The sequence below is a fragment of the Lathyrus oleraceus genome, chromosome 5 (assembly GCF_024323335.1).
Source record: "Lathyrus oleraceus cultivar Zhongwan6 chromosome 5, CAAS_Psat_ZW6_1.0, whole genome shotgun sequence".
In the NCBI taxonomy this organism is placed as follows: Eukaryota; Viridiplantae; Streptophyta; class Magnoliopsida; order Fabales; family Fabaceae; genus Lathyrus; species Lathyrus oleraceus.
The window spans coordinates 633637951-633649131 of record NC_066583.1 but is presented as its reverse complement, the minus strand read 5'-3'; the positions used below and the strand labels follow the sequence as shown (position 1 = coordinate 633649131).

Below are 11181 nucleotides of genomic sequence, written 5' to 3'. Positions count from 1 at the left end.
TGACCCTAATGAGAGTGACGAGGACACCATCAATTTCGACATCAATCATGCCATCTTTGGCAGATATATTAAAGACTACCACGTTAGGGACACTACTGAAGTTTCTGATGAGGAACACATCACCTTCCCCGCATTGTGGATGTTAAGATGCATCTTTTGATGGAAATCCTTAAATGTAGACAAAATGTATCTCACCTTAGCCGATCAACAACATGAAGGCGAGGATATTTGCCTCAGCCAACTAATTTTAATATCCCTATATGAATCCTTAGGATTAGCTATAGAAGTATTAAGGAACATCCAAACCAACAACGGTTTATTGCTATTTAGACCCTTTTGGTTACTTCAACTTTGGCTGAAAGCCACATTTGAGATTTCTCTGGACGTCGACAAGCCTAAAAACACCAATGAATCTATTAGGGATAAGTGTATTGAAGGGGTTCGACTAACCCAAGTGACTCCGACCGACAAGAATAGGTTAGATCAAGAAGCATTCTCGGTCTACTTCTTGATGTTCGTGAAACATTACCATTTTAACCCAACAATGGCTCCCTTTGACAAAAGAACTCACGTGCCAGAGTGGTTTACTCGACCATTCCCAACTACTGGCGAACAAGAAGCCAAGTCAAAGAGAATATGGGAAGCCTTCTTGATTACTAAAATCCTTTTAACCAAACTTGGGACTTCTAGGGAGAATGTGAAGATTCTTTTCTATCAACCCAATCTGGTGTCGCGCCAATTTGGGTTTAGTCAGACCGCACCTAGGCCATTCTTTAGTCGAAAAAGCGAACTATTCCTTTTCACCGTTGACTTTTTTAAAGATGAACTCCTTCGACGAATAGCTTAACACGCTGCTGATCGCCCTAAGTTCACTCCATTTTCTTTCCAACCATCATTCTACTGCACCCCAGAATTCGACACTTGGTGGAAATCTTATCATGCTAGAGAATTTATGAATGTTGGAACATTAACTCAACATTTGACTGATGCTCTCTCTGTTCTGTAACAAAAGTTCAAAAAAGGTAGAGCCAAACACATGAAAGAGATTCAGGCTTTCCAGAAATACTTTGAAACTGTGTATGACCCCGACGATCTTAGTCGGACGATTTGCGAAGCAGCTGTTACACTAAAGAAAAAATGAACTCCCAAACTTACCGTTCCTGATTACGTGAAGGACAAATATACTTTTTCCTTAAATTTATATCCTCCTAAATTCCCCATTTTACCAACAGTGAAATGGCTTTAGATTTCGCCCCTCCTTTTCCACGGTGGTTCATTTGTGGGGAATTTTTAAAGGTGCACAATAATGAATGTCTGAAACCTGCTCAGCGAGTGACTCCGACTAAGCATGACATATACAGTTTCAAAGGATATCTTCATGTTGACATAAACCATGTCAGGGTCGAAACTCCCATACATGAGGGTGAGGAAAGCAAAAAGATATCTTCACAATCCTTTTAACTCCAATATCTTTTCCTATGTATTCACATTTTATTTTTCATGTTTACAACTGTCGAACACAGAAAGAGGACTAGAGATGATGCTAGTGCTAAAGTAGCACTTAAGCAACTCAAAGTCGAAGCAACTCCATCCATGCCTACACAAGTGAGTTTCTAAAATCTAAAACTAAACTTTAGGTTGCCCAACATTTATACTTGCAATATTTTTATCTCTTAAATTTCTTATTCTTTATGCAAGATAGTAATGCAACTGTCGAGGGCGAAACTGCTGAAACCATTCATGAACCCGTTCTGGTCGAAGACTCTTCTCCTGAACCTCCTTTACAAAAGAAGAAACCAAGAAACATTGGTGTCGACACTAGGAAAATCCCACCTAGCCCTAAAGTAACTTCTACTTCGAAAATAAAGAAGGAGGAGAAAGTTGCCACAGGGAAAAGTGAAAAAAACCAGCATTGAAGAAAAAAAATCCTCTTCCTGATAGCCCTCAACCAACTCAAGATTATCATCACCAACCAGAAACCACTGAGGCTGTAACCAATGATGAACAACCAAATATGGAAACTACACCAAATTGAAAAAAGGAGCCTCAAAGTATTTCGTCTACAAAACCAACCTCTTCGCCCAACAAGATTCTTTCTCAAAAAGAACTAGCAACATTGAAGAAAACAAATCCCCAGGCTTACATGAGAATGGTGCTAAGCAATAAAGGAAACTCTACTAAAAAATGTTCAATTGTCTATAAAGGCAACACTGGCCCATAAACTGTTGACAAGGTTCTCCGACAACTCAAAGCCCAACTTAGAGGAGTCGATCTTTCTAAAGCGCTTGAAAGATACTTTATTTATGGATATGGTATCAAGTCACAGTTAAAGAATTTCGACGTTCCTGATGCCCCCAACAAAGTTGTCGATCTCATAGTAGCTTTTAGACCACTATTTGACCATATCTTTGTTGATTTTCAAAGGAAACAAGACGCTTATGCAAAGATGGAGTCTCAAGTAGATGAAAGGTTGAAAGCATGTAACTTAGCTAATGAATCTGACCAACATGCTGAGCAATTGTAATAGACTCTTTGTCAGGAAGATGGAGTTGTCCTTGTTTTGGATGCCAAAATCCTTAACTAGAAAAATGAGATTGAAGTCCTGCAGAAAAAGGTGCGGGAAGATGAAGGAGAAAAAAGACATTTTGATGGGTCAGTCAACTACAAATAGATGAAGAAACCTAAATTGGAATCCAACACCTGGAAACTGTCACCACCCATGATGCTAAAATGGTAGGTTTCGCCTCAACAATTCCTCATGTTGACCGTCGATTGACTGCAACAAAGCTTCAATATGAGAGGCTTAAAGCTTCTTTCTCTTTCTAGGGTTGATTTTTCATTCTTGTTTTTTTCAAAGTTCTTAATCATTTACAATAACATTTTGGACCTTTGTAACTGCTAAATATACCCCTTTTGTGGCATTTTCACAATTTAAGGCTATTATTTTTTAGCCTTTTTAATTATGAAGTTTTATTTTATTCTGCGTTAATATGTATCTCCTGCAAAATAGGCCTATTTTGTTTTAAATACTTGCCATTTATCCGGAGGATTCGAACTTTAGGGGTTAATTCTTCGACTTCATATGCATTATTTGTGTATGCTTGTAGAATTTTAAATGACCCCTCCCAATTAGGGGACCGCTTGCTTAAAGCTCTATCTTTTATATGCATGGGTATGATGACTTTCCAAACTAAGTCTCGTAAGTGGAAAGTTTTGGATTTAACTTTCTTATTGCATGCCTTAGCTACTTTTTCTTTTTGTCTCATTAAGACATCTAGAGCCGTTAATTTCTCTTCATCCAGATCATTTAATTCGTCAAGCATCATACCCCAATAGTATTCAGTTGGAATCTCTATTTTTATTTGAATTCTAACTGCATGCAAATGAATTTCTAAAGGGAGTACTGCATCATGCCCGTAAACCATTTGAAACGGTGTGGCATTAGTCAATTACTTGGGAATGTTTCGACATGCCCACAACACTTGATTTAAGGTTCTGTGAAAATTCCTTGGATTCTGAACCAAATGATTTTTTATTAAACTAATCACTATCTTGTTAGCCGCTTCGACCTGACCAATGGCTTGGGCATACTAAGGTGTCGAAGTTAGCAGCTTGAAACCAACTTCTAAGGTAAACTCCACCATCTTTCGCTCTGTAAACATAAATCCTTGGTCAGTTGTGATAGTCTCGGGTATTCCGAATATATTTATAATATGATTTTAGATGAAACTTATCATTTCTTCTTGGTCAACATAGACAAAAGGATAACTTCTATCCACTTAGTAAAATAATTTATCCCTACCAAGATGTACCTATGCCCTTCCAACGACGATGGCTTGATTTCACTAATTATGTCTAAAGCCCATCCTCTAAAAGGCCATGACTTGACTATTGAGTTTACTCACTTGCAGACACATGTTGGATACCTGAATGCTTTTAGCATTCTTGACAGTCTTTGGCGAAATCTATATAATCTTTCAACATAGATGGCTAATACACCCTTAGTCGAAAGAACAACCATTTAATTTTATGGCCTTCCTGATGAGAGCCACATTATCCTCTATGTACCTCGGAGATCTCTAAATATGCTTCATTCTCGCCAAGGCACTTAAGAAGAATTTCTTCAGAAGTTTTCTTAAACAACTTATTCCCCATAGTTACATAACTTAGGGCTTTGTATTTAACTTTACGGATCTGTCACTCCTATTGGATTTCCCAAGTATTTGACAATGGGTTTTCTCCAATCATTATCTAACATTAAGTCAATGGCCAAAACTTCCTAAGTCTCAAAATCTTCAAAAAAAACTTCATAAGTAATTTGGGCTAAGTCATTTGCTTCTTGATTTTCTAATTGCGAAATATGTTCAATAACGACATGGTCGAAACATTTTAGCAAAGAGTTGGCCCTGCCAAAGTACATCATCAAGTTCTCTTTGATACATTTATACACTTTTTTAGTTGTCTAACCACCAACTCCGAGTCTCCTTTTATTTCGACATTTCTTGCCCCCAAATCCAATAAAACCCAAAGGCATGTTATTAAGGCTTGATATTCAACCTCATTGTTAGAACATAGCCATCGATCCTAAACTTGAATTTGGTTGGTATACCCTTTGGCGAAATTATAAATACTCTCACTCCGGTTCCATCTTTATGCATATAGCCGTCAAAGTAAAATTTCCAAAGCCTAGTTCCTACATATCCTTCTATTGATTCGACCACTGAATGGTCGACAATGAAATTTGCGACAATTTGTCTTTTTACTACTTTCAAAGGACAATAAGTCAATGAATATTCAGTAAACGCCAATGCCCACTTTCTTATTCGACTGTGTAATATAGGCTTTGACAACATATGTTTATTAGCATCCAAATGAGAGTAAACGTAAACATCCACTGATTTTATATAATGCTTGAGTTTGGTACATGAGAAATATAGGCACAAACATAATTTTTCAATTGCGTTATACCTAGTCTCTGCATCTATCAAGATTCGACTGAGGTAATAAATGGCTATTTCGACGCCATTCTCATCCTCTTGAGCTAACATACTTCCTATAGCCGAATTCGACACAACTATGTACAACTTCATACTCCTATTTCTACTTGGAGGTAACAAGATTAGAGGCTTGATTAGATATTCTTTAATATTGTCATAAGCCTCTTACTGCTCGATCCCTAAGGGAAACTAATAATGATAGAGCATTTTTATGCTTTACGTGTTCCCCACATTTGACGCTTAAGGGACTCTCCCTCTGAGCCCCGCTTTAGAAACTCACTATTCGAGCCCTGCTTGAGGGACCCACTATCTAAGCCTCGAGTGAGTGACTCACTCTTAAAAGCCTCGCGCAAGGGACTTGCTCTTCAGGCCCTTCCTAAGACTCACTCCTCTAAGTTTCATTTAAAAGAGATACAATCATTAACCCAAATTAATCACCCCGCCCTTCCGAGGCCCAGTGCTTGAAGGAATGTGGATTGAAATAACTTTCACTGAACTTAGAGGGAAACAACCCATGATTCAATCATCCCAAAGGTGCCATTAGAGGGGCATAAAACGAAATGGGTAGGCATGATATGATGAGCCATATGTTCTCCAACTAGAGCTTGGATTGCCCGACCCAAGTCCATGTCCATCACATGCTAATTACCTTGATAAATGACAAGTTAAGTGTCCCTGAAAGGGTTGGTCTTGGTTTTGGTTTGGGCCACTCACAAGGCAAAAAACGAGTGAACGTGAGGAGCAAGTGTTCCTTATTCTCACTTAAAGCAGACAACTCTGTCCCTTGAGGTATTATCCATTATCCAGATCAATTAGACAATTGTTCGTACTGCACGCCACACTCTTGGTAGACGGTTTTAACCGTTTCCACTGTATAAGAAAGAAGGCGCACAATTCTCAGGTATTCAAATTCTTCCTCAATCACACATTTTGCTTTACTGCAGTGAAACACTATCTCATCGTTTCATCGATTATTTTTACCTCTAAATCAAACGGCGGTATATAATTATGGCATACATTTTTTAATGATACATATTTATTTAAACGAAGGTGATGATTCATATTTAAAATCAAAATTCCATATAATTTTTTCAAATGAATGCACTATTATAGAAATATTTCTTTATTACTAATAGTATTATTTAAATAAAAACATTAAAAAAAACCTTTTTACTTTACATATACGTGTATATATACGGTGTTCATGCAAGAAAGTGTATAGTCATCTTTTCTCTTTCTCTAAGAGGAATATTATTCTTAGACTTAAGGTAACACTTACACCGTAATATTATATAGTTTCTTTTTTTAAATGTTTAATAATTATTTTTTCCTTGTTCTAAGATAACCAACCACATACCCATGTTTTACTTTATAAAGTGTATGGTATTTGATTTTTGGTGTCAAAATAAGAAATCTCTTTCTCTAATAAACAATGTTACTAGTAGTAGTGTACTAGTATTAGAAACCTTTTAAAGTGTTGATAGAGCATGTAATTTTAAATAGTGTAGATATGATTCTATGATGTTATTAATTCACTTAGGGAGAAAAAGAAGTGTAATAGTAGTAATAGTAATGAAAATTGACAGTGTGATTAAGCAGAAAACAAAAAAGTTAAGCATTTTCCCAAAGTTAATTGAATTAGTCACTTTCAATGACAGAAGGTAACTAATAAAAAGTGTTTGGGTTAGTGTGCTTGTAACAAGAGAAGAGACATAGCCAGAGAGCTATAAAGAATAGGCATAGCATTAGCAGCATAGATAGTGTGTTTGAAACTGAAAGCCAGTAGCAGCAGCAGGCGAAGAAGGAGAGAGTATCTTTAGACGAGGTCAGCATTCAACTTTACTTCCTGTGATAAACAACCCAACGTTCTTCATTGTTTGCGTGTATTCTCTTCTATTTCCGTTCCTGTTTTCTCTCTCCTTTCCCTTTATCTAAGAGGAGAGAGAAACTATAGGACCCTCTAAGCGTGCAAATAAAAGACTTAAAGCAAACCAAAACAAAACCATTTCACAATCTCTTGCTACTATTATTATTATCACTCTCTCTCTTTGCTCTATAATATTTCTACTTTCTCACTCTTTCATTGTAGAATCTTTCTCTCTCTAACACTCTCTTGTTCTTTTTTCGCATAAGGGTATGCATGCTAACTCTAACTCAAACAAATAAAAAACACACACACACACACTTGTTTGTTTTTTTCATTTTCTGTCTCTAACATGTTGTTGTTCCATTTTTTCTCAGGTTTATTTTCTTTCTCTAGTGATGAATGAAATGTCAAGAAATGAGAGAGAATCTTCAGAAGAAAGAAAGCTAGAACTAAGGCTTGCTCCACCTGGTGTTGAAAACTGGTTTCACACCACCAACAACAACAAACAAAGAGATCTTGATAATCATGACTCTAAACTCTCTCTTGGCAGTAATTACTTTTCAACAAACAATACATCATTTCTTCACTTTCCATCAAACCAACATGTGAGAGGCAAAGAATCTTCATCATCACAAGCCTCTTGTCCTAAGCTAGTAGAGTTACAGAATGGTGATAATAACAAAGTTACAGCTGTTTCCAACACTTCTCAGAAAAGGTACTATACTACCTTTTTCTATATCAAACTTTTTTTTCTAATATTTTTTTTTATAAACTTTTTAGACAGAGGATATTCATTCACACAGTCACTTTGTTTTTTTCTACTGTTGTGGTCCATGCAAGTTTTCTGTTCTGTTCCTTTCTACCAGTTTTTTTGTGTAGTAGTAATAGATCTAGTGTTCTTTTGTTACACTTTTTAGTGCAAGAAATTAATATCATGTTTTTCTATTATTAATTACTACATGCCTTTTATATATACATAAAAATTGTGTTTCACCAAAACATGCAAATCTTCATGAACTGATACAATTAAAACTTACAATTTTTTTAAAGCTTTTATCTATGTGTTTACAAGTTTTACTGTTTATTATCATGCTTATCTTTGTGTATGGACCCTACCAAAAAAACAGAACTGCTCCTGGGCCAGTAGTAGGTTGGCCACCAATTCGTTCATTCAGGAAAAATCTTGCAACAACAAGCAGCAATTCTAAACCAACATCACAAACTGAATCTCAGACACAACATCACAACAAGGTTGTTGCTGGTAAAAAACCTATTGACAACAACTATGGTAAAGGGCTGTTTGTTAAAATCAACATGGATGGTGTTCCTATTGGTAGAAAAGTTGATCTCAAAGCTTATCATAGCTATGAAAATCTCTCTATAGCTGTGGATGAACTCTTTAGAGGACTCCTTAAAGGTAACACTTTTTTTGTAACACTAAGTATATTTTTTTTGTAATATTTGATTATGTTATGATTATAATTTAAATTATTATTTGTGTATAGCTCAAGGAGATTCTTGTGGAAGTAAGAAAAATGAAGATGAAGAAAAAGTGATAAGTGGAATATTGGATGGAAGTGGAGAATATACTCTTGTATATGAGGATAATGAAGGAGACAGGATGCTTGTTGGTGATGTCCCATGGCAGTAAGCATCTTCATTATCACTTCCAATCTTATGCTATATTATAATAATAAAATTTATAATAATATATTCCAATACTGTGACAATTTGTTAGATTCCTTGTGTTTAACAATTCATATATATTTTTTTAATTATATGCAACCATTTATGTTTTGACAAGTGTTGAGAATAAATCTGTATCACTACATGCCATAACATAACATTTGTTCTATGTCCCCTATCTTAGAAATAATACAAATTAACTATATTATAAGATTATAGTACTAATTTTAAATAATTGCTAGAAAACTATTATCGGTAGCAAAGATTTATATTATATGGTTTATTATTATTATTATTATAATAATAACTGTTATGTATGTGTCTGTGTTTGGCAGTATGTTTGTATCAACAGTGAAGAGGCTTCGAGTATTGAAGAGTACAGAGCTTTCTGCATTTACACGTGAGTTCGATAGAATCTTTGCTAGTTTGTTATTTTTGTTTTCATGTTTGATTTAATTTGAATAAATGTTGATTTTGTGTTTTCAGTTGGGACTACTAAGCAAGAGAAGATATGTACTTGATTTGGCAATGGAATGAAAGTGTATGATTATGAATGTTTTTTTTTTAAATGAAGATTTGAAATGTTTATGGGTTTTGTATAAATAGGGAAGTACAACTTCACGAATGTGTGTACTAATGATTTACTGTGTAGTAACTGTTAGTAACTTGTTTTGGTTTGAATTTTGAAGTCAATTTTGTAGATTGCTGTTTTTTCTTTTACATCTCAAATTTAAAGGATTCATATAATATGACGAATCTCAAATTATCATAAAACTATTATATAACATGAAAACTTTAAAACAGAGAAAAATTATGAATGTTGGTGGAAAATTAAAGTAAATATGATCCACAGTTTTTAAAGTAAATATTTTACATATTTCAAATGAATATATGAAATAAGAAAAAGTTCTTTAAAAGATTAAAGTTATGCCTTGCCTAAGATCTCTCTCAATTTGGAGCATGCAAATTGTGAATGCTCAATTTGTTTAGAAATTAATGAAGTTGTTGTTTTCCTAATGCTGTAAGCATATTAACTAGTTGAATATTACTGAACACAGGATGAGTTGAATTCAAATTGTTGTTTTTCTAATGCTTTAGTAAATACATTAACTAGTTGAATATTAGTGATCACATGATGAGTTGAATTGCTGTCTTTGAGGAGTTCATCATCTACAAAATGACAGTTAATTTTGATGTGAAACTGGATTGACATTACTATCACTATATATCTTCATGGAGTTGAGATTGAGAGATTATGAGAGAGCGCAACAGTACTTTCAACTATTTGAGCTTACGCTTGTAGGAGTTATGGAACGATATTCTGTCTCTCAGTAGTGAAACCTGAGACAACTTGTTGCCTTTCAGATTTACAAGAGATAAGCGAGTTCTTAAGAAAAACAATTTATCCAACAAGAGAGCGACTAGTCAAAGGGAAACTTGCCCAATGCAAGTCACACTAGTTGTTAATTTAAAGATTACAACCAACTTGGGAAAAAATACCATGGTCGGGATTTCCCTTGAGATAATGAATAATACAGAGAGTAGTGTTTCAGTGTTCTTAAGATTTTTTTGTATAAATTGAGTCAACATATGAACATTGTAAGAAAGTTTTGGTCTAGTTATAGTTAATTAGATCAAAACTTACTAGTCTTCGACAACAACTTATTAGTCTTCGATAGCGATCTAGATTGAAAAATGGAGTTCCAGTAGTCAAGGGAAGATGGTAATTTTGATCTAAGGGAAAGTCAACAGGTTTAACAGGCAACAACCTAGCTTCAATGATGATGTCAAGTGTTTATTTTCATTGGCACAAAAAGACTCCTTTGAAATAGCGAGTCACCTAAATGCTTAGAAAATATTTTAAAGGCCAAAATCTTTCGTATGAAAGCATGTGCTCAAGTAAGACTTGAAGGACTCAATTGCTTTCTTATTGCTAAACTAGCACATACAACTCCACACAATCACAATGTAGAGTAAAGAGAGAGTAATTAGAGTACGATTGTGTGAAACCATATTATATAAGAGCACTTTTAAGTTTGACAAACCAACATCGAGGTGTCTAATTCAAATCATACAGAGATTTACACAAGCGAAATGCTTGATATGGTATAGAAGTCTTGAAACCGAGAGGTAATTTCATTTACACTTATTCATCAAGCTCATCATGCAAAAAAGAAACACTCTGAGCATTTATTTGATGAAGTTCCCAGTGCTTTGTAGTAGAAACAACAAGAAATGTTCTTTTTATTACCATTTTCCCAACTGGAGAAATGGTTTCATGATAATCCAACCCCTCAATTTAGTTGTTCCCCATAATAATGAACTTTTCCTTATAATATTCAATAGTTTTATCTGAATGATATTTAAATCGATACATACATTTGTTATCAAATAACTTTTTGTTTGCAAGAAGTTTTCACACGGCGGCAAGAAAAGAGTGTGATTGATTTGAAGTATTTTTGGACGATGAGAGAGTTCGGAGAGGCGAGAACTATATCTCAGTTCCTAATTCTCAGGAGATCGTAGACTACACCCCCACTTATTTTTCATCTTATTTATGAAAGAGTTTTGATATTTTTAGATCTTTTGAAGTTTGGCTTGAGAAAATGCACTCGAAGTTAGTCGAGGTTT

The 11181-nt window shown here is 34.8% G+C and overlaps 1 protein-coding gene across 2 annotated transcripts; it reads left to right on the top strand.

Annotated features, from left to right (window-relative positions):
- The first annotated feature begins 6614 nt into the window (after positions 1-6614).
- Positions 6615-9250, top strand: LOC127087421 (auxin-responsive protein IAA26). Of its 2 annotated transcripts, none has more exons than XM_051028313.1 (6): positions 6615-6822; positions 7239-7579; positions 7992-8281; positions 8370-8511; positions 8886-8950; positions 9037-9250. In XM_051028313.1, the coding sequence occupies exons 2-6, from the start codon at positions 7260-7262 to the stop codon at positions 9069-9071; spliced, it is 852 nt and encodes a 283-aa protein (XP_050884270.1). In that variant the 5' UTR covers positions 6615-6822; positions 7239-7259; the 3' UTR covers positions 9072-9250. The 2 variants fall into 2 exon arrangements, with proteins under 2 accessions (XP_050884270.1, XP_050884269.1); XM_051028312.1 differs by lacking the exon at positions 6615-6822 and adding an exon at positions 6850-7131.
- Positions 9251-11181: the final 1931 nt, after the last annotated feature.

Excerpts from the sequence above, each read along its gene's own strand:
- LOC127087421 (XM_051028313.1), top strand. The coding sequence starts at position 7,260 with ATGAATGAAATGTCAAGAAATGAGAGAGAATCTTCAGAAGAAAGAAAG. Across the intron at positions 7,580-7,991 it reads TCCAACACTTCTCAGAAAAG|AACTGCTCCTGGGCCAGTAG; the intron begins GTACTATACTAC and ends CCAAAAAAACAG. Across the intron at positions 8,951-9,036 it reads AGAGCTTTCTGCATTTACAC|TTGGGACTACTAAGCAAGAG; the intron begins GTGAGTTCGATA and ends TTGTGTTTTCAG.